Source organism: Miscanthus floridulus, chromosome 2 (genome assembly GCF_019320115.1).
Source record: "Miscanthus floridulus cultivar M001 chromosome 2, ASM1932011v1, whole genome shotgun sequence".
Lineage (NCBI taxonomy): Eukaryota > Viridiplantae > Streptophyta > Magnoliopsida > Poales > Poaceae > Miscanthus > Miscanthus floridulus.
Window position 1 is genome coordinate 145610565 of NC_089581.1, and position 27962 is coordinate 145638526.

The following is a 27962-nucleotide window of genomic DNA, read 5'->3' on the forward strand; positions in this document are numbered from 1 at the left end:
TCACCCAGACTAGCCACCATGTATCACTACAGAACATCACAATACAACTGTTGTAAAATGTCCGTTCGTTGTGATACAGTAGCAAACTGCAAAAAAACATGGCACTCAGCACACAACTGGTGCATAATCGATAACACTAGGACACTAGGTATTATACAAACTTTACACTCCAAAATCAGGAATCGGTGCTGCAAAACGGTACAGAACTTCTAAGACTAGTTAATTTCCGGTTCCTAACTATACAACCAAAGCTAATGGCAATATGGACAATTGGGGGTAACCCACAACTGAAAGAATGAACAACCATTCACATGCTACCTAGTTTCTGGCTTGCTACAGGATCTATCACTCTATCATAGCTCGGAGAGTATAGCAGGAATATAGTGAGATAGCTCAGCGGTGAGTGACTGGAACCCATTGACAAGTTGGGTGTGGAATTCCTGGTCTTCTTCCCCTATCAATCTGAAATGCACACGGATTGCACGCTTGCAGACAGCCATGAATTCAAGCAATGCAGCGATGAGTTGCTGCAGTTCTTGGGATCTGAGCCTAGTCGCTGGCTCACCAGACAAGAATGCAGTGCACACACTTAATACCCCACTGTTGACCTGCATGGCAATATCAAAAGAACTAGCTAAAAAAGCAAGAAAATGAGCAAACGGTAGTGACAAACTCATAAATCTTTCCATTTCTGCAAAGGGGATTCAGCCTCACCTGCACAGCCACACTTCCTTGGAGTATCCTTTGCAAGCTTTGAAGCCTTGGGAGTTGATCACCTTCAGAACTCCGTGGTTCTTCTAGTTCATTTCTCAATGCAGCTGTTCTTGTTTCGATCATCCCAATCGCATTCTCGACAGGAGAGAACTCCAGAGATTCAGATTTGGTAACTAGCAGGCGGTTCACCAAAGCGGGAAAGGAACCCTCTGTCTGGAGCACCGTGCGCCTCTTCCACTGGTCTTCTAGACCACCTTGTGTTTTTCCATTTTTTGTGAATGGTGTATCAAAAAGAAAACGGTCAAAAACACGTGCACGAACAGTACCAGTAGACAAAGAAAAAATCCTTTCCCTCCTGCTACCCAAGTCCTCATCCTCCATCACAGGATCAAGCAGCAGTGATCTGTAAATAGCAGACGCCAGGCTGCAACTCATCAGCATTGACTTGTCTAGAGTCTGGAATTATGTGTAAAGTGTGACTCCCATCCATTTTAGCCTCATATATATGACTAAGCTTCTCCATAATATCACCAAGACGTACATCCTGTGGTTCTCTAAATACATACTCCTTTTTATTGAGCTTGCCAAAACGCTCACCATAGAAACCAACTCGGTAGTATGTGGCATCAATGAATGGTATAGGACTAGCCTCCTGTTCAAGAATTGACTCATAGATGTTTGTGAGTGATGTATGGCATTTGGCCAGCTGTCCATAAGCCCTTCTGCTTTTATACACAGGAATTATGAGTTCCTGAATGCTTGCACAAAAATGGTAAAGTTCGGCTTGTGTGAAGAGATTATTGGCAAGTTGAAGATATTTAACCGCTGAGTCCACTGTTAATTTGGATGCACCATATCCCTCAACTTCAGCTGCAGATGCTTCTGCACTCACATCAGTGTTGACGATAGGGCAAATCTTGCGCAGCGAAGCAACATGCTCCTTGCTCCACACAGCATCATTCCTTCCAACAAGTGCCTGTAAGAAAGTTTCAGAGGTTACAAAACTCCATACAGAATATGTCAAGATTGCAGGAATAAAAGATAGTACAGGAGCAAAGATCACGACCTGCATGATCACGCCAGCTACAGCAACTGCACATTGTGCTGCTTCAGCCCATGATTGCATCTCCTGGTGTGCATCACACAGATGCAGCAACCACATAATGTGAAGATCTGGAACGGGCGCATAGGCCATAGCTAGTTCATAGAAACCCTCGGCAGCTGCATACCTGTCTACAGTCACTACAGAACCCTACAAGAATTATTTGGATTTACATGTCGTCAGTTGTAGGACTCAAATAAAGTGGCAGAGCCAAGCATATTACCATTACTTGTATGTTAATGTCTTAAATCTAATTTCCTTTTGCAGATTACAAATTGCCATTTTGCCGCGACAAATAATGGATAGCACACTAGAATTCATTGGTGAACTTTGCTTACCAAGAGGGCGTGTTCCAGACCAGCATCAAGGGCCTGGACTAGACATTTAGACAGATGTTTCACCTCTACCCAAGACCACCTATTATCAGAGGAACCTTCAGGGGTCGCCTCCAATGCAGTAACAGGGAGGCCACAATCTTTTAACAGATCCTTGCTTCTCACATCAGCCATTTCCTCCAGTGATTTCCTAAGGCGCCGAGCTTCACCACTTTCTTCAAGAGAACCATCGGATTTCATTTGAGTTACTTGCACATCGGACATCAACTCTGACAAAGTAATTGTCAACATGACCCTCAACCTTGTAGTGTTCTTGAAATAGTTGAATGAGTTCTGGAACCACAAGAACATCTATATCAGTATCATTCAATTGAAGACCAGATAAAGCTACAATTCAGCTAAGCAGCTTACCCTAACAAGAATCTGCAACCCAACAACAGCTCTTTTTCTAATCGAATCATTTCGGAAAACAGCTAGCCGCAAAAGATGAAAAGCAATTTGCTTCAAGAAGCGGTCATTCTCCCTTGCCATTAGTGTTGCACCATGAAGATTAAATATATTGTAGACCACAGGAAGGAAAGCCTTCCAAACAGCCAAGGGCTGGCTCCTAGATAAAAGACCCATTAAGATAGATGTTACACAATCTAGCTTCGCATAATCAGTAGTGATGCTTCGAGTGCCTGCAGCAACTGAAAACTTCTCAGTTATTCCCAACACTTCGAGGCTCACAGCAGAACTGAGATTTTCTTCCCAAAGTTCCTGTAAGAATTGTCTCAGGTTAAAGAGAGAAACGTGCAACCTGCAACACCGCATATGATAATTACACATAGAGTATACCAATTTTTGTCTCAGTACTGGATGTAGAGACTCTCTCAATGCCCTGGCAGTTGACCCGATTCTTGAAGATTGCGCTTGAGCAAGTGCTTCCCTCAATGAATAGGGTTGATTAGGGGAACTTAATTGAGGGCTAACCCTGTTCCACATGTATCCATTTTCTGGTGTTCCCTGAGGCTACATTAAATAACAGTGATCATTATGAAAAGAAATAACTAATATCAAACTGGCTGTAAATTAAGGAGGTACTTTATTCACATCAGTTTAGGAAGTATATGCGCATGCCACAGTGTTTTCAAATCGCTCTGTTAATCGACAAATCAGTCCCTGGACATCGATTAGGTGAAGTGATTCCATTAGTTTCCCTAGTCACTCAATCAGACGACTAATCGTCGACTAGTCACAACCAGTCGGTGCTTTCTAGTCGAACGATCAGCCTGTAGAAAGCAACTTGGTCTTCAGCAGGTCAGCCCAGTAGCATTCAAGGCCCATACCACCACCTATATACTAGTTACATACTGGACCTCTGGCTGGCCTAGCCGCCAGCTGAACCGAGCGAGCGTGAACCAATGAAGCTTTAGGTGCATCTCAGAATCTCAGAGGTTGTAATTTTCCTAGAGCTGCTCGAGGTGATGGTCCCAGTAGGAAAACAGCAGCTTGTGGTGATTATAGTCAGCCTAAAGTGCACAATTGAGTTATGCAAGAAAGATTACAAGGTCAGTGGTTGCTGTAAGTGAAAATATCAATGAGGATAATGAAAACAGAGAGGAGAGTGTGCTTCTTGATGGCAGACGTGATCCCTCTTTTCTAACTCGAGAAGATGAAGATGAAGATATGGAGGATGAATCTGGAACCAGGATTGAAGAGGGGCATTCCAATTGGATAGGGCTTTGGATGGCTGAATGCTGATGTGCAGCATATGCTGCAAACTGGGTTTTTTATGATGACAATTGACAAGCTTTCTTTCATAGTTTTTTTAGTATTAGTTACCATCATGAACTTGTTAAGTTATTAAGCACTTCAATGTGCAGCAGTAAGCACTCTTGTTTACCATTTCCATTTATGGTTGGCTGCCTGCTATGCTACCTGAATGCCAAATGCTAGATGCTAATATGCTATGCTACGTGCTTTATTTAAGCTGTCCTGGGTCACTTGTAGACTAGCCCCAAACTAATCACGACTAGTTGATGCCTAGGCACAATTAATCACCTAGTCTGTGACCAGGCGACTAGAGTCCATATCATGATTTGAAAACATTGCTTGACACAAGGTCAATTCCACTGTTGCAGGCAGTGGCATGGAACATCAGATGTTTGGTTTCAGGAACCACCCCCATAATATGAGGTGGTGCATCATGACTCCATCCCATGAATTCGTGCAATGACTCCATCCCCCATGCCTATACTAATTACTAGCTTGTGAGGGATGAGGCTGTGGTGAATCAACCCATTCCATTCCACAAACCAAACAAAAAGGTGAGTGAGAATGTGATGGACGTCCAATTCCTCAAACCAAACCTCCCCATTGTCACTATATCTATATGTTCAAATCTCAATAGACATCGTATTAGCAACTGTTATTCCAGATTTTGGCAGCCAAAAATACATTCAAGCCCCTTGGAAACATTCTATAAAAAATTTAACCAAGCAGCATAACCAACCCAGGGCACTTCCTCCGAAAATGATACACAATCGGATTATGCCATCACTTCTTAAGTCATAGATCCTATGCTCATGGTTTCAGGAAATTCTGTGAAACATGCAATTCCTGAATTCATCTTCTAAGCTCTGTTGCTACTGCACTACAGCCATTCAGTACCATAATCTCTGTCCAGACTACAAAAGCTACAGTACAGTAGCCATGACATAAAGTTGTACACTCCGCCGCGAATATGAGCTCAGATGCCAAGAAGTAAGCACCTCAAGCAATGTCCCTGGCGAGCTCTGTCTGCAGACATGAGATCCAAATGCTAGATCTGGTAGCAAACCTAATGTTCTTGTTGCAGCAGTACTAAAGCTGAGGGAGCGGTCTTGTTGTGAGAGTAGCATTTTCTGAATACTCAATGGAATAAAATAAATAAACCAAAATAAGTAGTAGAAAACTAAGAAATGTGTTAAATAGATCAAAGAAAAATGTCCTGTGGGGATCAAATTGAATCATTTCTACACTGGTTTGAGTTGATGATGCTTATTATCCACATTTTCTGCAACAGCATATTAGTTTACCAGTTGCCACACAAAAAAATACTGAGCAAATACTTAAAGAGACACTCAGACTACCCTAAACTAGGCACTACAAGAAAGGCAGCCTGATTTGAGTGACACTAATGCTCAATGCCTTGGAAAGGACTGTACCTGATATGCAGCAGTCCTGAGACAACACCTTGGTAAAGGGGGAAAAAAACAAACCCAACAACAACAAAACAAAACAAAACTAGGGCTGGAGAACAATTACCCTTATTTCATGCCTTGAAGCCTCCGACAAATATGCGTTGACCGATGGGGACAATCGTTCAGAGTACTTTGGGGATGCAGGACGCTCGACATCCGGGCTCCGAGAACTAGCACCAAGTAGCATGCTGTCTCCTGTTTTGTTGTGCTGCAGAGAAAAATTCAAGACATTTAACTTCAAATAAAACACGGCTCAATGGAACAAAGCAAATGCATGAGTACATGACAAAGAGTAAACAAAATGCACAGATCCTATTTAACAATATGTGATATCATCATGTTAAATAATCATTTTGCCATTAGTACTGAATTAAACAGGTGTGGATGAGTAAGTGTAATTTGAACTAGCACACATACTTGATAACTTAAATATGCATGTATAACGTATTGCATTTCAGATCCATAGGATGTCCATGCATGAAAAATACAAAAGGTATGAACTCAATATTGAATTCGCATTCAGATATACTCCAATCAATCATCTGCAAAGGTATTTATATGAATGACATCAAGAGCTTACCACAAAATCAAAGCCCACATTAACAAAATACTAAATAATAACTGTGAGGGGCAGCAGAAGTGCTAGTCTTATACTGAAAAATATTTTTGGAATTCTAAAAACTCAAAGATCATACTACTAACCTCGAAATGGGTTATACATTCTTCAAGAAGCTTGAAGAACAATCTGGTTCTAGCAATACTTTGTTGCCATGCTTTGATAAGAGTTGCATCATCCAAGTTCCTTACAATTTGCAAAATGACAACTAGCACTTCACGCTTTTCAACGGCATTCAGATTATAGAAAACAGGCATCTCATCAAGGATCTAAAACAAAGAGTGATTTCTCATAAGCAAAGAAATATGTAATGAAAATATTTCACTTCCTCCGACACAAATAGAAGTCCATCTAAGTTTGTCCTAAGTCAAATTCATTTAAGACTGACAATTAATATCTTAAATTTTATATAGATTTACAACAAAAGATTCACATACGGAAGTACTTCTCATAATGAATCCAACAATATCAATCTTGTGTTACCAATCTATATAAAAATTTATATATACCAATCTATATAAAAATTTATATATCGATAATCAAAGATGAAGAAGTTTGATTCAGGCAAACCTAGATGCACTTATATTTGTGATCGGAGGAAGCATATACTAAATCATGTGAGGGAACAACATATTTTTCTCAAACAAAGGGAATTTTTTTCTCGAAAAACGCAGGAGAGCTGCGTATGATCATTATATTAAGAAGTGAAAAATGGGAAAGAACCCATACAACACACCCCAGGCCAGCCAAAAGACAAGCCCACACACTCACACCAACTCACACAAAACTCCCCCAAACTCTCTGATCCTTAGGATATAAGCGCGCCCAGTGACTGTTTCAAAGGGCGACCAACAGCAGCACTAGGATCTTAACTTTCAAACAAAGGGAATAACATGTTGATTACTGATATCATTACATCATAGCTAGTTTCGAAGTGTACAAGGCACATACCTGCCCTATAAGAGGAAAGTACAGCTGAGCAATGTACAGCTTGTCTTCACTTTTTTGATAGCGTGCATCAAATTCATGCTTGCATATAAGGACAACCAAAATCCGAGCAGCCTGCGAGGGGTGCAAAACAGTATGTTTATACAAAACAAAGTAAATATTATTGCCTATTACAAATTTATGTATGTTCAAATAGTTCTGAGTTCATATGGAGCGTTGCTAAAGCATGGTAATAAAAATAAATGTTGTTTTCTCAGAACTGAGTTTCTTACCTTCGCTCGTTGAGACAAATCATCATGGTCTAAGGTCAGAAAGATCTCTTGAATAAGAACTGACGAGAGATAGTTTCTGTAAAACAAAATTGCTTTGTTCAAAACACGGTCCCCAATAAATGAACATGAGAAAAAAATTGTAGAATATTCGCCATCCATGAGCTTCACTGCATTCTTTATTGGAATCTCAAGATACTCCACCTTTATTTGTTGTTAGGATACGGACATGATCGATTATGCAACCATTTACCATTACTTCTCTAGTATATGATAAAAGATACAATGATACTTCTGATGAATCAAGTAGTATCATTCTCATGTGAAGGATCTAAAAACCTCAATGTATGATTGCGGTCAGTTTTAAAAGTTTGGTTTGGATGCATACCTTTTAGGATGGCATCTTGGACTGCGACAAAGTCAACATATCTATGCGTGATTAATTTAAAATCTTAAAGCAAGAGACACAGGTTGGGTGATTCAAGTGCAATACTTCAGATCAACTAGTAAGTTTAGAATCTTAATAGAATTACTGCTCAAAAATTAATTAGTGGTCTATGAAAAGAAATATGGTATAGTGTCAAACTTGTAAGCTTAGAATCAATAGAGTAACTTCACTAGCAAGACAGTTCAAAAATTTACATCCACAAGAAAATATGGAAAACATATAAGCATTGTCAACACTCAACAACTGCTTGCAAATGCAATATTTCAACAAACTACCTATCAGAGGGATCCCGCCCAGGCATCTCAACGAATAGATCATGGTCGCATATTATCTGCAGGAATGTCAATTTGCAGTCATGAAGGACTGATTGACAAACTCCTGCAAACTTGTCCATGTACAACGAAACCTGAAGAATAGATACATTTGTTTTTAGCACCATATAAAACATCACTGTGCACAAAAACCTTATTGTGGCAAAGCATTAGTGCTTTTGCAATTCAGGGACACTCTGAGAATTCAAAAACATAAATATAAATAATAAAGAACCAGGGAGAGAGCACAAACTTCAAATGATTTCCTAACTTACCAGCTCAAAAACTTGGCGAGGCTCAATAATTGATAAAAGATCATAGCAAAAGAAAGCAAGCGTGCTGTTCAAGCGTTTTGCCAAGCTTAAACCCTTTTTACAACGCTCATGAACCTCAGTTAGAAGGCAATCAAAGAGCTGCATGATGCACCTGAAGACACCTTCTTTCAATTGTAGCGGTGGGACATCTTCACCTAGAGCATGGCAGAAAACAATCAATTGTTCTAGAACTAAATATACATGTAGGGATTTTTTTTTTAAAAGAACAGTTGCTAAACTTTAAGGTTATTCTACCTAGTGGAAGGTTGTGGTAGAAGAGACGACTTTGTTCCAATCCCATTGATTTTACAATAAGCTCCAGAAAAAACCAAGCCATTGCCAGCACATCATCATACACAGGACCAACTCTATAACCTTTCGCCTAAAAGCCAAAAGAGTAAACAGTGAGAGCAGTACAAGCATGTAATTATGTTTCAAAAAAAATAGACTGAACAGCAGAGATGCCTCTTGGTCATCCAGATTCCAGAGTAAAGAAAAATTGTAAATAATAGAGAAATTGCAAACACAGCACTGGGTCTAACCCCAGTGTGCCCTTTTACTTGTAGCCCTTTTGATTTGAAAAATCAAAACAATGTGAATTTCTCAAGACTTCATAAGTTACAAAATACAGGATGGTCAAACAATGGTGTGGCAACATAGCAGCATTCAAGATCTGAGATATTTTAGAAGTAATATGACAGCTGTCACTGTCAGGGTCTTCTATGCAGAAGATACAATTTAAACATGGAAATAATCAATAGATCAAGTAAAATAACAATAAGGCCTTTTAGTCCCAAGCTAGTTGGGCTAGGCTAGAGATCAAAAGCAACAGCCAGTACCAACAAGGATATAGGAAGTAAAAGATGTATTAGTGATAGACCAAGTTCAACAAACATAATAACAGATAGCTGAAACCAGAGAATCCAGGCTAACCTTACTCCGAGCCAGACTTCCCCAAACAGTAGACAGACCAGGATAAACAGGTGCTTGCCGATCATCGAAGTCATCGAATAGCAAAATCAACATAGTTAATAAGGAATCTATTTCTCTCAGCCCCATCTGATGACTCCTGCTGCACACTGCAAAAGGCATGCATCATCTGTAATTCAATTTAAGATATAAGCGTGATCCTAACTCGTGAGTGCTGAGCAGTTGCAAACCAAAAATTAACAGTTTCCCTTTCTACTGTTGTGGATAGATAATGGAAGATGGATGCTATAGAAAAAGAATCACAAATAGTATTCTTAGACAACTGGATCCCATAAATTAAGACCTTACTTAAGAGGGCACTGCTACCATATTCTTGTGTAATATGCAGTGTTTTTAAGGCGTCGCCTAGGCGTCCAGGCGTACCCAGCTCGCCTTGGGAAACAGTGGCGCCTTGTGGCCTAGGCGTCCAGGCGTATCGTACCAAGCACTCATCTGGACGCCTAACCGCCTTTAAAACTATGGTAATATGCCTCAAAAGACAACTATACACCATACTGTCAAAGCTTAACAACTTCTCACATCTGAACATTCTTGTGTAATATGCCTCAAAAGACAACTATACACCATACTGTCAAAGCTTAACAACTTCTCACATCTGAACTGTAACTTGCAAGTGAAATTTAAAAGAGCTAGAGGAGTGAATATTGGTAGAGTTAGAATTAGCTTAATTAGAGCCAATATTAGTATCATTCATAAGAGGACCCCTGAAGCATAATACAGCACTCCAATATTTAACACATACAGGCCATGTTAACAGTTTGCCCATGGTAACAGCATTTCGATATTTAACACATGCGGGCCATCTTTAGTAACTACAGTCCATAAGAAGATAATATGTTTTACAAAATACATGGATAATATGGGGTTTCCAGTAAAATGACACCCTTGATCCAAAGGCTTGATTTTTCTCTCCTCCAGCAAATAGTTGGTCTTCTAAATGTTAGAGAATAGGAATTCAAGAAGTTTAATCCGCATAGTTTTTGCTATGTGCCAATAGATATGCATCATGTCTAGATGCGTAGTAAAAGCTATATATCTAGAAAAGCCAGAACGACTTACAATTTGGAACTGAGGGAGTACTTAATAAGGAAACTAGCATAACAAAAATTGTAGTAGTAACTTAAATAAAACAAGAAAACTCAAATTACCGGGTTAAAATGTTAACCATGGCTCGAAATGCAGCAACCTGCAAAACAGCAATGTTGTAGCCATTAATACCCTTAGCATCGAATACTAACAACAACAACAACAACAACAACAAAGCCCTTAAGTCCCAAACAAGTTGGGGTAGGCTAGAGTTGAAACCCAGCAGAAGCAATCAAGGTTCAGGCACGTGAATAGCTGTTTTCCAAGCACTCCTATCTAAGGCTAAGTCTTTGGGTATATACCATCCTTTCAAGTCTCCTTTTATTGCCTCTACCCAAAGTCAACTTCGGTCTTCCTCTGCCTCTCTTCACGTTACTATCCTGGCTTAGGATTCCACTACGCACCGGTGCCTCTGGAGGTCTCCGTTGGACATGTCCAAACCATCTCAACCGGTGTTGGACAAGCTTTTCTTCAATTGGTGCTACCCCTAATCTATCACGTATATCATCGTTCCGAACTCGATCCCTTCTTGTATGACCACAAATCCAACGCAACATACGCATTTCCGCGACAATTATCTGTTGAACATGTCGTCTTTTCGTAGGCCAACATTTTGCACCATACAACATAGCAGGTCTAATCGCCGTCTTATAAAACTTGCCTTTTAGCTTATGTGGTACCCTTTTGTCACATAGGACACCAGATGCTTGGCGCCACTTCATCCACCCTGCTTTGATTCTATGGCTAACATCTTCATCAATATCCCCGTCTCTCTGTAGCATTGATCCTAAATATCGAAAGGTATCCTTCCTAGGCACTACTTGACCTTCCAAACTAATATCTTCCTCCTCCCGAGTAGTAGTGCCGAAGTCACATCTCATATACTCAGTTTTAGTTCTACTAAGTCTAAAACCTTTGGACTCCAAAGTCTCCCGCCATAACTCCAATTTCTGATTCACTCATGTCCGGCTTTCATCAACTAGCACCACATCGTCCGCGAAAAGTATACACCAAGGGATGTCCCCTTGTATGTCCCTTGTGACCTCATTGTAGAGAGATAGAATTGGGAGGCAATTGGCCACACCTCAATAGGAGGGGGCGCCTTCTGTTATATAGGGCCGGCTGGCCTTGCTTTACAAGGCAAGGGTAATTCCCTTGATTTACATCTACTAAATATAGTAACTAATCCCTGATTTACATCTGCTAATTATAGCAACTAATCCTTGATTTACATCTACTAATTATGGCTACAAATGTCGCAGCATATGGTAAGGGGCTGCGGCATATTCTATTGCCTAACACCCGCCCGCAGTTGCAGCGGGAGGCTCCCGGACGCAAAGACTGGATCGAAATTCTCGAAAGAGTGCTGTCGGAAGCCCTTTAGTCATGATGTCGGCGAACTGGTGAGAGGAGGGCACATGGAGAACCCGAATCCCACCGAGGGCCACCTTTTCGCGGACGAAGTGAATGTCGATCTCAATGTGCTTCGTTCGCTTGTGGTGGAGACGTTGTCGCAGAAGACAACGGTGGCTGAGGGCAGCCGGATGTGGAGCTCCTGGAGTAACTGTCGAAGCCAGCAGCACTCAGCCACAACGTGAGCCACGGCCCGATACTCTGCCTCGGCGCTAGAGCGGGACACCGTGGTCTGGCGCTTGGAGGACCAAGAAACCAGATTGTCACCGAGATAGACGCAGAAGCCGGAGGTGGATCGTCGAGAGTCTGGACAGCCTGCCCAGTCAGCGTCAGAGTAGGCAGTCAACTTGTCGACAGACCCGGTGCCAATGTGAAGACCCGAGGAGAGTCCCCTGTACACGAAGCGTAGGATGCGCTTGATGAGCGCACGGTGAGGCTCGCGCAGGGCGTGCATGAAGAGGCACACCTGTTGAACAGCATATGCCAGATCAGGACGAGTCAGGGTTAAGTACTGGAGAGCCCCCGCCAAGCTCCTGTACTCAGATGCGTCCTTCTCTGACAGTAGATCCCCGTCGGCCGCGGATAGCTTGGCATGAGTGTCAACAGGTGTCGTGGTCGGATGACACTCAGCCATGCCCGCGCGCTAAAGAAGCTCGACAGCGTACTGTCGCTGGGAGAGGAAGAGGCCATCTGAGGAGCGTGTGACAGTGATGCCGAGGAAGTGGTGGAGGGCACCAAGATCCGTCATGGCGAACTCGGAGCTCAGCCGAGCCATAATGCGCTGAAGAAGAGTCCGAGGACGAGGCGGTGAGAACGATGTCATCGACGTACAGTAGTAGGTAGGAGAGGCTCGTCCCCTCTCGTAGAATGAAAAGGGACGTGTCGGAGGCGGAGGTGACGAAGCCGAGCTGCCGGATGAAGGTGGCGAAGCGCTGGTACCAGGCCTGCGGAGCCTGCTTCAGTCCATACAAGGACTTCTGCAGACGGCAGACGTAGTCTGGGGCGCCAGGGTCGACAAATCCTGGCGGCTGCTGGCAGTAGACGGTCTCCTCGAGGTGGCCGTGAAGAAAAGCGTTCTTCACGTCCAGCTGATGAATCGGCCAGGCGGGGGACGCGGCGATGCTAAGTACAGACCGAATGGTGGCCGGTTTGACAACCGGGCTGAAGGTCTCGTCGTAGTCGACGCCCTCACGCTGGGAGAAGCCTCGGACAACCCAGCGAGCCTTGTGGCGGGCGAGGGACCCATCGACATGGAACTTGTGCCGGAAGATCCACTTCCCCGTCACGACGTTGGCGCCGGGGGGCCGCGGAACGAGCTGCCAGGTGTTGTTGTCGACGAGGGCCTGGTACTCATCCATCATCGCGGCACGCCAGTTGGCGTCGGCCAGCGCGCTGCGGTAGTTCGTCGGAATCGGCGATGGGGAGGATGACGTTGTGGCCGCCAGCCCTTCATAGTTGACGCGAGGGATGGCACCCGTCATGGTGCGGGTGACACGCGGCGGCGGTGGCGATGGCGGAGCAGGAGATGCCGCCGGTGCTGGTAAGGGCGCCGTAGGTGGTGCCGGGGCGTCAGGAGCCGCAGGGGCTGCTGGGGCAGCGGCCGGCTCGGACGTAGTCGTCGTACGGGAGCGGCGGACGTAGACCCGTGGGAAGGGAACCACGCTGGGTCCAGGCGGGGGCACGTGACCACGCCCGCCCGGTGGCGAAGAAGGCGATGCCGCAACGTCTGAGGGCGGCTGCTCCACAGGCGTCGAGGAGAGAATCCACCTGCAACAACAGTAGGGCAAGGCACCGAAACCATATCGTCGTCGAGGAGGAAGTCGAGGGAAGCGGGGGAGGAGGTGTCTAAGGTGGCTGCAAAGGGAAAAGTGGTTTCGTCAAATATGACATGGCGAGAGATGATGATGCGACGGGTCGATAGGTCGAGGCAGCGGTAACCTTTGTGCGAGGGGGGATATCCGAGGAAGACGCATGCTGTGGAGCGAGGGGCGAGCTTATGTTTGGAGGTTGCTTGCATGTTGGGGTAACAGAGGCACCCAAAAACACGCAGATGACTATAGGTTGGTGGCTGGTTATGCAGTCGAGTGTAGGGAATTTCATGCTGAATGGAGGAGGATGGGCGCCTATTATGGAGGTAGCAGGCTGTTAGGAGCCCCTCAGCCCAATATGTGGGCGGCAGGGAGGCATGAAGGAGCATAGTACGAATGGAATTGTTGAGTGTGCGGATGATGCGTTCGGCTTTGCCATTTTGGGGTGATGTGTAGGGGCAGGAGAGGCGGAGGTGAGTGCCTTGAGCAGCGAGGAATTTGGTGGTGGCGGTGTTGATGAATTCAGTGCCGTTATCGGCCTGAACACATTTTAGGGGAAGACTGAATTGTGTTTTGGCAAGCGCAGCAAGCTCGACTACGTGTTGGTGGACCTCAGATTTTTTTCGGAGCGGAAAAACCCAACAGTAGTGACTATAATCATCCAAACATACCAAGTAATATGAAAAACCAGACAGACTGTTGATGGGGGAAGTCCATACATCACAGTGAACAAGTTCAAAGGGTGCATGAGTTATGGAATGCGAGGAACTGAAGGGTAGACGCGTATGCTTGCCTAACTGACATGAGTGACATTGGGAACGGTCCACTTTATTGCAGGAAACAGCATGAATTTTATTAAGACGTTCTAATGCAGCAGGGGCTAGATGGCCGAGACGTTGATGCCACAGTGTCGACGAAGCAGCCAAGAGAGCATGAGATGGGGCGACAGGTGTGCCGGCAGGCATGGTGTATAGGTCCCTGTCGCTGTTACAGCGGAGAATCATGCGTCCCGTCCTGAGATCCTTAACAGAAAAACCATGTGCGTCAAATTCAAAGGAACAACTATTGTCGCGAGTGAACTGACGGACAGATAACAGGTTGCGGACTATGGATGGTGCAACAAGAATATTGTTAAGAGCGAAATTTGTTGTAGGTGTAGGAAGGACGGAATGACCTCTAGACGTAACAGGAATGCTAGTGCCATTACCTACTGTTATTGAGGAGATGGAGGGGGGGAGGCGTTGGGTAAGCATACCATCCGAGGACATCATGTGCGTGGAGGCGCCGGAGTCAACGACCCAGGGCGAGTTGCCCTGCAGTTGCATGTTCTGCAGAGCAGCAATGAGGCCGGCTGCATCCCAGGTGCTGGTGGAGGTGTTGGAGCCGCCGGAGGACGCCTGGAGCGGAGCGAAGGCGGTGTGGGCCTGCGGGGAAGGCCCGAGGATGCTCTGGTTGCGCCCAGCCTGGGCACCAGGACCTCCAGGGGCGCCAAGACCTCCTTGGCGGCGCTGTCCAGGAGGGGTGACGCGCTCTCCAGGGGCCACACGTTCGCCGGTCCAGGGATTGAAGCCCCAGGGAACGCGTTTGTTGGTGCTGGTGCTGCCGGAGGTGTTGGAGAAGCCGCCGTAGGAGTTTGGGAAGGGCTGCTGGCCGCCCTTCTTGGTGTTAGGCCGCCTGCCGCCCTGCTGCTGCTGCTGGTTACCGCCCTGCTGCTGCCGCTGGTTACCACCAGGAGAGGAGGCAGCAGCCAGGAGGGCGGTGGTGGCGCGCACTTTCTCCTCGTTGTGCAGACGCGGTTCTTTGAGAAGGAGCTGGTGCCGGGCGTCGGCGAAGGTGAGGGGCTGCTTTCCGGCGATGGTGTCGGCGACGGTGGAGTAGACCTCGTTGAGCCCGCGCAGCAGATTGAGGACGAGGTTGGGCTCAGATACGGGCTGCCCGACGTCGCGCAGTTCGTCGGCCTTCTCCTTCATGCGAACGCAGTAGGCGTCAATGGACAGGTCCCCCTGAGTCATCGAGTGGAATTCGTGATTCAGGAAGATGGCGCGAGGAGCTTTGTTCGCCTGGAACACAGCGCTGATGGCCGTCCAAAGGGCGCTCGCCGTCTGCGTGTTGTCGGTCATGGCGAGGTTGAGGACGGCGTCGGAGACGGTGCTGTACATCCATCCGCGGACGCAGAAGTCAGCCTGCGTCCAGGCCTCGTCGGTGGGGCGCGAGGTGGAGGCAGTGGCAAGATGATGCAGCAGCCCGAATTTCCCACACGTGGCCTGGAACGCCGTCGACCACTTGGTGAAGTTGGAGGGCTTCAACTCAAGGGTCATGGGGACGTGGAGCTTGATGTTGATGGTGGCGAAGGGGCAGATGGCGGGGGCAGAGTCGGCCCCTAGGACGCCGCTGGTGGCAGAGGAGAAGGCTGCGGTGGTGTCCATGGCAGGGGGGGTGGGGGGCGCAGGAGGTCTGGGCAGAAGGTGGAGAGGGGCCGGGAGATCAGAACGAGACCCGGACTGCTGATACCATGTAGATAGATAGAATTGGGAGGCAATTGGCCACACCTCAATAGGAGGGGGCGCCTTCTGTTATATAGGGCCGGCTGGCCTTGCTTTACAAGGCAAGGGTAATTCCCTTGATTTACATCTACTAAATATAGTAACTAATCCCTGATTTACATCTGCTAATTATAGCAACTAATCCTTGATTTACATCTACTAATTATGGCTACAAATGCCGCAGCATATGGTAAGGGGCTGCGGCATATTCTATTGCCTAACACTCATCCATCACTAAGGCAAACAGATAAGGGCTCAAAGCTGACCCTTGATGTAGTCTTATCCTAATCGGGAAGTCATCCGTGTCTCCATCGCTTGTTCGAACACTAGTCACAACATTATTGTACATGTCCTTAATGAGCCCGACGTACTTTGTTGGGACTTTATGTTTGTCCAAAGTCCACCACATAACATTCATTGGTATTTTATCATAAGCCTTCTCCAAGTCAATAAAACCATGTGTAGGTCCTTCTTCTTCTCCCTATACCGCTCCGTAACTTGTCTTATTAAGAAAATGGCTTCCATTTTCTTAAGTGTAAAAATATATGACGGAGTATATTCTGTTACAAATATGTAGGTCCAGAAAATTGTGTAAAATAATTATGCACAAGAGGAGCTTGTAACGAACTAACAACCTGAAGGGTCTCACCGCCATCGCCAATAAGATGAAGGAGCATGTTAAGTATTGGTTGCAGAAATTGTATCAATGCAGTAGATTCAACGTTTTTCAAACTATTTATGGCCTGCAAAAAAACTCATCCCAAAATCAGTCGGTGTATAGCACTGGTATCTACTGCGAAGTACCTTTAACATGGAAGGTTATGCAAAAGCAATACAAGAAATCAATTCTTTGAGGAAAATAAATTACAAAGGAAATTTAGTAACCATCTTTCAAAAAGAAATTTGGGGTTAGGAAATAAAAGGAAAAGAGAGGTTCCGCTGTCTTCTACAACTTGATTATATTTGGCTACTTCTAGAAATATAAGCACAGAAGATAAAACATCTGCTAACCACAAAAGCAAAATCTCTAGCTTCTGTGTTTATCATAAAAGCAAAAAACATCAATCCTCCACATTGGCCAGAAGTAGAATAATTACCTCAAGAAGCTCAGAACCCCATGGGGGACTTGTATGTAGAGTATGGCGGTCATACTCAACAAAAAAGTCTATTATCCTTTCATTAACTGGGAACAATGACGAGCAGAGCCTTAAACGCAACCTGAAAACAGTTTTTCCATCTTCCAGATAGTCCATTCTCTCCTGTATAAAAATTGAAAATTAGAGAAGAATCTTACCACAGATATACTTCCATAGATAAAAATTTCTGCAATTAAGGTGGAACCGAGAAACACAAAATCAAGAAGCAAACCTTTCCACTTTCCTGCACGTAATGTGGAACAAGCTCTCTCAAAATTGGCAAGGACACATCTGAAAGTAACCTATTAGATGCAGAAAAGTTGTAGTGTATCAGTTCCAATTCATTATCTCTTGCCCACAATTTTCTTTTTAGCATAGTAAAAAAAATGACATACAATACACATCCATGTTAGTAAATCATGTATCACAGCAGTTTCTTTACATACTGGAGTTAAATCATGAACCAGATATAACATCAATGATACACACACAGATCTTACATAGATGTTGTTTGCTTAACCTCAGAAAGTTCGACCGCTAATAATATACATAAAGAGTAAAGTGCACCAGTGGTCCCTAAACATTTAACGACTTGTCACCTAGGTCCGTGTTATGTCCACACCATGAACTTGCTAACTGAGTTACTGGGGTGGGGGGTGGGGGGGGGGCAAATTTTTGCTAATCAGTCTGTAACTGCCCATGTAGTGGTGAGTCCATCTCTCTCTTGTTTCTCCTCAGGGCCAAAATTTTGTTAATCAATCTATAACTGCCCAAGTGGTGGTGAGTCCACTCTCTTGTTTCTCAATTCTATTCTTCCTCCTATCTCACAGATTGAGCAACACCTGCAGAGAGGAGTGACACCTTCTGGATGCCAGGTAGATCCAAGTAGACAGATTAACACTAATCAGGGAGGTTTTGGACCTCAAGTGAACTGCTCCCTCCGTCCCAGAAAGAATGGAATCCTGAGGTTCAAAACATGTCCTGAAAAGAATGTAAACATAGTACTGTAGACACCAGCTTTTCGTGTGGAATCCATCTGTCAAAAAAAAGTAAGACACCGAATGCATCCACCGCCCAGCATCCCTATCCATCCATCTCCACGGTCATTCTCATCCACACGCCTCCGGTTATTTGCCTGATGAGTAAATAATATTCTGAACTTGTGTGGAACTATCCCGATGCAACTATTGCTTCTGTGAACCAGCACGTGGGAGGGGCACATGCATAATTTCCACACTAATCTGGCTTCAATACTTGAGATTTACATATTTTTTGGGACGGAGGGAGTACTTAGCAAGTTCAGAGACATGGAACTTGCTAAGGGACAACCCCAAACAAGTTTAGGGACCATTGGTACACTTCACTCACACACAAACTATGAATTCCAGAAAAATGTTGTTAACAACTTTTTTCTTAAAAATGCTTTCAAATTATTATATTTTCAATAGTTTTAAATAAGAAATGCTTAGAAAAGTTTAAAAAAAAAGAATGGAAGGAGCACAGCATACGAACTATTGCCCCTAAGTTTTAGTGATAAACCTTTCCTCGCCACCGAGAGTAACTTCATGCTATTACATGATATTAGCTATGGATCACATAAATTGAATAAGTTTGAAGGCTAAAACAGCAATGGCTGGGAAGTGGGAATGGGATGTGATCTCACATCTGAAGCAGCTGACAAGTGACAAAGAGTAATATAATGTTACTACTTCACTGAAAAATAATTGAGTACATGATGCATACTGAATATGTGTCGACAGTGGAAGTACAGAATACCCAACGATCACCTGAAGAAATAAAGAACATGTCAGACATGAGCAAACTAAACAACTAAGCATAATCCATACTAATAAGGAACATGATGCATACTGGTTTCGGTGCTTCAAGTTTCATTTGGAGATCTACATGGAAAAATGTGAACACAAGATGATGCTGGGGTGTCAAAAGAGCAGGTAGGCTGATTTTAACTTCATCATGGTAGGAAGCCATTCTTGTTCCAACAGCAATCTGTGTATGACCCCACTTCTGTAGCATCGTATTCCGCTCCCTAGGATGAACAGCCTGGAAGCCCACATCTCTAATGGATAAGGATGTTTGACTAGACACCAACATTCAACAGGACAAATAATTCAGCAAGCAAACCTCTAATGGAGGCTTTCGGATGTCAGAATCATCCTTTCTCAGTTCCACTCTAACAAACAGGTTTCTTTTGCGGCTCAAGCTAACAGTCAACGGGTACACATAGAGGCAATGAAAAAGTTGTGAAAACGGCTCACTTCGGGTCAGCATCCGAAAGTCAAAAGCTTGAAACTGCAATAAGAGAGAGTATCTCCTCTAAGCAGAATAACATGAATAACACAAGAATGTATCACAGATAAACAGAAAAGTAAGTGTTATCCTATATGACCAGTAGCCAGCCACTTACGATGTCACCATTCTCAGCATTAGAAATGTGTCCATTGTGATGAGCATCTTTCTTGCCAATGGCAATTGAATTCACAGAACTGTGAATCCCATCAAAGCTACTTCTGTTGCTTCTACCATTATTGATGTCACCAGCATCATTCAAATCATTGGCCATGCTTCCGCCTTCAGAAGCGTTATCCACATCATTGTGGCCATCATGAAGTTTTTCCACTTCTAATCTCAATACACCTTTCACTGGTTTATGTACTTTCCGTTTTGGATCCTATAGGAGACAAAAGTTATAACTATTTAGCATACCAAATTACAAATATTAGCTGAATGTGCGGCACTGATCCTTCTTACTTGGAGGGAGTCCTCTATATAGCTTTCCTTCACTTTGTTTAGGTTTGATATCTCTACAATAACTGAGCTTCCACTTGAGTAATGGTTGACTTTTCCATCTAAAGTAAGCTTTGAAATAGGGTCCACAATACTATCTTGAGAACTTGATCCTGATAAACTCGGTGCTAAAGGACTGCTAGGAGAAGCAGCATCACTAAGACCACCCGCATGGTTACCTTCAAACAGAGGAATCATGGCCCATGCAAATGACTCTTTATAAGGCATGATTCGAGACCATACTTGCAGCTTTTGCTTCTCTTTCTCAGCTAAGTGCACCTGACACAAAAAATGAGTACAGGAATAATATGAGAACACACAATCGATGTAGGGAGCACAACACTAATATTACAATGAAGAATGTTTTTTTAACTTACAGGCTCTTTACGAGAATAAACAGAAGGTGTTACTCCCCCTTCTTCAGTAGCAGCTTTTTCCAATTGAATCAAAAGGCAGACCGATGGTGAAGGTGCATCCAATGAAAAAAACACCTCGACGATCCAAGGAACCCTGAGCCTGTTAAGTCCAGAGGAAGTTAAATGATCAGTAAGAATAGAAATTTGATTAAAGTGGAAACTTAACATAGTTAACATGCTACAATATTCTATATATGTAGATATGAAACAACAACAAGAAAGCAACTTGCACTGAGCTTACATCCTGCATATCTGTTGGAAGTATGTGAAAATAGAAGTCTTCTGACAGTTTTTCTCTTCTATCTCTGTTATACAAGCAAACCGTTCCACTGAAAGGTTCTGCACGCACATGATAGATCATGAAAACAGAAAGTTAAGATTGTGCTGTTAAGTGTAAATGAGATACATTACAGTACAGAAGTTAAGAAGCAATCACAAAATATTCTAGTTTTGCTCACCGACTAATCCAGCTTGGAATGACAAAGATAGTACCTTGACAGTTATCTTCAAACCACTGTAATCAGTACAGAATAATTTAAAACAGGATTAACTAATAAGCATTGATCAGAGCACCAGAAGGGGTGGGGAGAAAGAAATGATGGATGCATTGTTTTAGTCTGTGTGCTGAAGCAACCTGTTGCTTATTGCAGGCATAGTTTCTGTCACCCTTTGGCCAAATATCAAAGACCTCTCATTCTCCCAATCAAATGCAGGCTCATATGCTGGCAGTGGTGACAGACTACAGTGCTGAGAAAACACACATGGTAAAGATAATGTTAATGCCCAACATCAAGATGAGAATTGATACTGATTGCAATAATTTGGGAGGAAAAATTGTCCAATGAGAGCTTTAAAAAATAAAAACCCATGGTGTGTTAGTTCAAAAGGCTTAAAATGATTTTACCAGTCTTCAACCAGTATTATAGCTCCATTGAAAGAAATTGTTTGCACGGTAAGCAAAGAAATCAGAAAGCGATGGAAAAGGTACTAAAAGTGATTGGACGCAAAGGATCACAGACAAAAAATACTTAAAGAATCAAGCATGAAATAGTTCTTATCCAATGTGAATAGCCCACTATAAAAGCACTAAGATTAATTGCAGATTATAGGCCAGCACAACAGAAAACCTGGGAAGCAAAGGACAAATCTATCCAGTACAGAAATCCAGGGAGGATGCCCTTACCACTTTTGATGATGAAGCAGATGATTCGGTTTCATATATTTGCCTCCCTGAGGTGCTTGGCGGATCATCTTCGGTAGCATCTTCAGGCTTGGAATTGCCTTGCGTTGCAAAGCTGCAATTCTGTGACACAGAGCAAGAATATCAAACTTTTCCAAGATACATGTGAAATTAATACAGGCATTCAGCAGCAAGGAAGATGGATTACCTGTTTCTATGTCAGTATCAGGTCCCTCGAAAAATTTGATTTTGGAAAGATGGTAGGTGCAACACTTTCATAGCGTCCATATTTGCAGTCATCCTTCACAAAATCAGCCTTGTAGCACTGTACCAGCTCATTTAGATGTGGCCACTGATCTAAGCTTTCATTAAGCTGAAAATAGAAAAGGCACTAGTTTTTTCAGATGAAAAGATACTTAGCTCTTGACATCACCTGAAACTCTTAAAATCAGGCATCATTACTTGATTTTGGAGCTACAATAAAAAGGAAGAAAATGAATTACTAGCGACAGAATGGACTACACTAATACACAGGGAATAATAAATGCTTTTAAAATTGCCCCAAGCTGCCTCGACGATCCTGGTCCAACACATGCGCAAGCACAATGCATAACACCAAGTAACTTTTGAAACGGTTGGGTAATTCTATCTCAAAATGCCATGCGCACAACAAAGCAAAAAAAATAAGGCATGGTGTAGCCCTCTGTTTTCATGCTAAAATTATCCATATGTAGAAAATATTGCCCGAATAGTGCCAATCCAAAAATAATGATACACCCTTTGAGTACCGAGCACATAAAGCTGTTATTTATCCAACATGGATAACCCAACTGAAGACTCTAAGCAATTCGAAGATTCTTGTGCAGCACAATGCAGGTTTCACCTCAACAATGCGATACTCGTGGCACTGCACCACTAAGCGTCACTGACATCAGTTTACACTCCTGAGCTCTCACCAAAGCATTAACGCATTCAGAAACCCCTAAACCCTAACCGCCAAGCAGCATGACATTAAGATCCTGAACACCATTCTGCCACATTTCAAACACCTCGGGCGTCCCTCGACGCTACATTGACTACACAACAACACAGCAATCCCCCAAAAAACCAATAAAATCACACCGGCACCATCAAATCAGACACCCCGGTCAGGTCACAAGCACGGACGGGCAGGGAGCTAGCGAGACGTACCAGAGGATCCAGTTCGAGGTTCCCCGACCACGCCTGCCGCGGAATCCGCTTGAACCGCTGCCCTTCACCCGCTGTAGCCACCGCGGGCTCCATCGCCGTCACCTGAGCTGCCACTCAACCAGCAGACCAGTTAAGCGCGAATCAGCACTAGTTCAGCGCAACCAACACGCATCAACCGACCGAAGAAATTCCCACCCGGAGCACGGGAGCTCTCCAACCCGGAGCTCAGGATCTCGCGCGCGCGGCCCAGATCCGGGCGAGGGAGGCTGTTCCCGAGAAGCGACAGAGGCAGCACGAGTCCTCCCGCTCCCACTCGCTGCAACAACCAGAGCGCGGGAGGGCAGGGAGAAAAGGCGAGGAGGATGCTACCACCACCGCCCGCCACTCATTGGCCATTTGCTTCCACTCGCCACCTTCTGCTCCGCTGTGCTCTGCTCTGCTCCCAGTCCCAGCGACACGAGGATTTGGTGGAGTGGGGAACTGGGGATGAAGGGAAGGAAACGAAGGAAGCAGGTGGGAGTTGGGGGAGAGAGTGTTTTTTTTTTGTGTGTGTGTGTGGGAAAAGGAAGGGGAAAAGGGAAGTGTAAAATACAAAGATTTGGTTTGGCTTCTACCGGTTCGTTTTTTTAATTTGTTCCGCAGGTTTTTTAAATGGGTTATTTGGATCCACGCCATTATAATTCTTCAACTTTAGAGATATGCCATTACAATTCACCTATTCTGAAATTTGCCATTACAATTCTTTTTCTACCTGATACTTGCCATTTTCTACGTCTTTCGGGTGTTTGGGCCCACTGTCAGGCCGTATACCTGTACACATCTTCCGTATGGACCAAAACACCCTCCGCTGCTTCTCCCCCTCCACTCACTGACGTGTGGGCCCCACACGTCAGATGCTCCTTCAACCTCTTTCTGCTCGCATTAAAATCCCCCCCATCGCGCCCCCAAATCCCGAGCTCTCCCCCTCTTCCGTCCCCTGCCCTACCTCGCCGGCGGCGGCGCGCAGATCGCGGCCCCTTGCCCACACCGATTGCCCCCGCCCACCTTCCCGTTCGTTCCTGCTCAAGTCGCCCGCCTCCTCCAGCGGCTGCTAGGCGGCGCCTCGTCCAGCGCCGGCGAAGAAGCAAGCGGCTAGCGGCTCTCTCTCCCGGGGGTGGCCATGGTGGACATCAGCGAGTGCTCGCCCGTGCCCGAGTCCGTGCCGGCGCTTTGAGACTGCCGCGCTCGCCGTGGTCAACAAGATCGAGCCCACCGCCGCCTCCGAGCAACTCCGCGCTCGCCTGCGCGCGACCATGGTGGCACAGGGATGCTGCTAAAGCTGTTCCTGGGGCTCATGCTGCTCGGCGTGAGCGGAGGGCGCGAGGGATGGGCCGGATCTGCGCGGCGGCGGCGGCGGCTGCTGCTCACCCGCGCGCCTGCGGGAGCATGGCAAGCAGCCAGCGGCAGCGCACACTCGGGTTAGTAGGGCACGCTCGCGCAAGCACGGCAAGCAGCGAGCGGCTACAGCGGGCGGCGGGTTAGCGAGCAGGAGCCGCGGGCCATGGCTGTCGGCGTCGGGGAGAGGCCTGCCCGGAGCTCGCGTGTGGCCATGACCTGGACGGAGCTCCCACGCGGGAGGTCGGGCTGGAGGTTGAAGGAGCATCTGACGTGTGGGGCCCACACGTCAGTGAGTGGAGGGAGAGAAGCAGCGGAGGGTGTTTTGGTCCATGCGGAAGATGTGTACAGGTATACGGCCTGACAGTGGGCCCAGACACCCGAAAGACGTAGAAAATGGCAAGTATCGGATAGAAGAAGAATTGTAATGGCAAATTTCAGAATAGGTGAATTGTAATGGCATATCTCCAAAGTTGAAGAATTATAATGGCGTGGATCCAAATAACCCTTTTTAAATCTTTTGAAATGCCCTTCTGCCAGTGCTGCCGTGTGTTCGTACTGTGCAGTGCAGCAGCTGCTCTCGCTGTCGCACGCATGAGTGCTTCGCTCTCAGCAGGCTGAAAGACAACCATGCTACTGCTAGGGGAAGTACAGTATATTGGTCTTCCTAGGGATTTTTCGAAATCTAATGAAATGCGCTAGGCTTTTTATCTGGACTCTAAAAATTCACTAGTAACCAAACGAGATCTTAATCCAAATCTGGTAGAGAAATGAACCTCTCACTCTCACAAATTGCGAGGGTTTGGGAGAGTAATCCACGAACTAATTTATATGCGACAAATTACTATTTGCTCTGGGCTGTGTTCGGCTGGCTGGCTGGCTGTGGCCAGCCACCTCACAAAAACACTATTTACGTCCTGCCAGAACAGTATTTTCTTCTCACAACAATCAGCCGGAACAGTATTTTTCAGTCCTGCCGAACAGGCCCCTAGTCGTCGGAGCAGACATGACTTCTGAGCAATTGCTTCGTCTGAATATATAAGAATAAATATACTATGCTGTTCAAAAAATACAACGATGCTACACCAAGTCATTTATTATTTGAGGCTGGATCAAGTGCGATTGCCTGTAATATATATAGAATGTGCAAGAAATATATATATACAAAGACAATGCAAGAAATATATATAGAATGTGCTCTTTATATTTTAAATTATAAAACTTTTTGACTGTAGATACATAATTTCTGTTATACACTTAAATAGATATACACTATGTCTAGATACATAACTAAAATAACCGTTTTTTGTTTTCCGCCTCTGCAGGCAGTTTGGACAACCATTTCTAGATATGGCTCAAAGTACAGCCGCTCTAAAAATTATTGTCTAGAAATCATAAATTCGGGCTCAAAAATTAGCAACCTTTTAAAATCCGAGGAGACCTGCAAAATCACAAGTCACATGATTTTTCGTGCGCTTTGCGGCCGCAGGAGATCAAACTCATGACCTCAGGGCTCATGTGTGTCTCCCCTAATCACTCCACTCATAAGTCATTTGTGTCAATCTAAAATATTATTTCTCCTCATTTTATCTTCGTGCAATTTCGAAGTGGATATTTGGGATCCTAAACGATTTTAAATGAAAAAGCTATCAATTACAAAGTTATATAACTTTTCGGGATCTACAACTTTGGTTTTGTCGTTTCTCCATCAAGATCGTTTGAAATTTTTGAATTTCAAATGTGAGAAATTCAAATATAATTTTTTTAGACAGATGATTTCAAATGAAAAAGATGTCAACTACAAAGTTATGTAACTCTTTGAGATCTACGACTTCGGTTTTGGTTATTTCTCCATTTGAGGTTGTTTGAAAAAACTCAATTTTTACTGTACAACTCCTATTTTTAGAGGCGGAACCGCCTCTAGAAGTAAGGGTATTTGTATTGTCTTTATACAAATATATTTTTAGAGGCGGCTCGGTTCAGACGCACTATAGAGGTGGCTATAGATTAGGCCGCCTCAAAAAAAAAAGGGCCCCATTGCCGAAAGTCAATTATATAGTAGTGAGTGTCAAATGTGGCTAGGAAATTTAGAACCACAATTTGCTATGCCTAAGAGAATCTAATCGTACTCTTTTTACTCTATGACATGTGAACTCCAATTACTTGTAAAAAAAACTTACTAACTTAATCAAACCTGCTCATGATCTTCTTTGGAATGGAGGAATATTTTCCGTTTTTTATGTTTTACAGTGAAAAAAAACTAACCCGCTTTCCAAAATGGCCCTAAGGTGAAGTGCGATATGTTGCTAACAAGTAACAACTAACGCCCTATTTACTTGGCTTATAAGCCGTATTTTTTCAGCCAACGAATAATATTTTTTTCTTATAATAAATCAGCCAACAGTACATTCAGTAATGACTTATTAGCCAAACGAACGTGACATAAACACTTCGTTTCCTGTCACCTCCGATGCTCACGCCTTGCTCATGACTTTTGAATTCCATTGCGGACTATGCCCATTTTTAAAAAGAAAAAAGTTGAGAAGTTTCGTCATAAATAGAAATGACTAATTTCATTTTTTTTCCTCAATATTAAAAGAACGACAGTTGATTCACCCGTAGCCGCAAGTTATGCTTAACCGCGTAAGTTCACCTTGTCTCTACGGACTATGGGTATGATCCTATGATAGATTGATATAGCTAAACTAATTTAGCAAATAAAGACCATGTTTGCTTCTCTTATAATCCGTATTTTTTAGCTTGTTTTTCAGCTAGAACCGTGTTTTTCTCTCACAACAAATCAGTTGAAAAATAGTGTTTTGGCTCGTTTTTTCAGCGAAGCAAACGGAGCCAAAGAACGGTTTTAGCGGGTGTGTGCATGTATATGATGATGCCTTTTGTTGCATGTGGCCACACGCATCTCTCGCGTCGGCAACGATAGCTTAGGCCTCGTTTAGTTCCTCCCCTAAAGTTTATTTCCTATTCCATTCAATATTTGGACACATGCATGGAGTATTAAATATAGACTAAAAAAACTAACTAATTGTACAGTTTATGACTAATTTACGAGACGAATCTTCTAAGCCTAATTAGTCCATAATTTGACAACGTGGTGCCACGGTACACATGTGCTAATAATGGATTAATTAGGCTTAATAAATTCGTCTTGCGGATTACTGACAGATATCCTACGTGACACCCGATATAACATTTTAAAACTTTAAGTTCTAGATTTAAACAAGGCGTTAGTGATCGCACGAAGGATTGGACCAATAGAAGTCCATGAAATAGTATCATTCAAGTGGCGCCAGCACTATTCTCGGTGTGGACTCGCCAGGACCGGGCTACTAGACCTCGCAGCAGCCGGTGGCTGGCCGGTACAGCTACAGCTAGCATAGCAGCATCACTAGAAAAATAACACATACGTGAAATCAAAGGAACTCGGAGACAGGGAGCGAACGAGAGCCCTTTTTTCTATTCGATGATGTGCGGGCGTCGCCGTCGGCCCACGCCACGCCACTCCACTCCGATCCACTTGCGCCGCACTCCCCGTGATCCCTTCGAAACCCCGCAAAAACCACAGTGCCGTCTCGTTGTCTGTCTGTCTGTCTGTCAAGCTACGGTGGCGTCCAGCCTCCGTCTTTCTCTCTGTCCTCGCTGCATTTCCACCTACGGCATCATCCTTTCAAGGTAACTTTTTCAGAGGCACGGGCTGATGCTGATCCGGCCGGTCTCTCGC

The 27962-nt window shown here is 44.4% G+C and overlaps 2 protein-coding genes across 4 annotated transcripts; both read right to left on the minus strand.

Moving 5' to 3' along the window:
• LOC136532089 (guanine nucleotide exchange factor SPIKE 1-like) lies at positions 1 to 23406 on the minus strand. The gene is given in 37 exon segments (XM_066524705.1): positions 1 to 608; positions 715 to 1107; positions 1109 to 1690; positions 1781 to 1966; positions 2155 to 2484; positions 2563 to 2910; positions 2989 to 3162; positions 5440 to 5583; positions 6078 to 6260; positions 6943 to 7053; positions 7212 to 7287; positions 7932 to 8062; positions 8243 to 8436; positions 8537 to 8663; positions 9215 to 9292; positions 9294 to 9360; positions 10420 to 10457; positions 16757 to 16864; positions 17219 to 17380; positions 17490 to 17559; positions 19001 to 19044; positions 19127 to 19318; positions 19400 to 19567; positions 19683 to 19946; positions 20027 to 20341; positions 20440 to 20547; positions 20549 to 20578; positions 20720 to 20817; positions 20937 to 20992; positions 21113 to 21225; positions 21662 to 21757; positions 21759 to 21781; positions 21867 to 21897; positions 21899 to 21919; positions 21921 to 22031; positions 22850 to 22956; positions 23045 to 23406. Coding segments are annotated over 36 exon segments (5520 nt in total). The 5' UTR covers positions 22943 to 22956; positions 23045 to 23406; the 3' UTR covers positions 1 to 353.
• LOC136532098 (uncharacterized) lies at positions 13544 to 16743 on the minus strand. 3 transcript variants are annotated; one of them, XM_066524725.1, is made up of 2 exons: positions 14834 to 16743; positions 13544 to 14592 (listed from the first exon to the last, which is right to left on the minus strand). In XM_066524725.1, the coding sequence occupies exons 1-2, from the start codon at positions 16002 to 16004 to the stop codon at positions 14579 to 14581; spliced, it is 1185 nt and encodes a 394-aa protein (XP_066380822.1). In that variant the 5' UTR covers positions 16005 to 16743; the 3' UTR covers positions 13544 to 14578. The 3 variants fall into 3 exon arrangements, with proteins under 3 accessions (XP_066380822.1, XP_066380816.1, XP_066380809.1); XM_066524719.1 differs by having other exon boundaries at positions 13544 to 14600; XM_066524712.1 differs by having other exon boundaries at positions 14786 to 16743.
• Positions 23407 to 27962: the final 4556 nt, after the last annotated feature.

Coding starts and splice junctions, on each gene's coding strand:
- LOC136532098 (XM_066524712.1), bottom strand. CDS start 16,004: ATGGACACCACCGCAGCCTTCTCCTCTGCCACCAGCGGCGTCCTAGGG.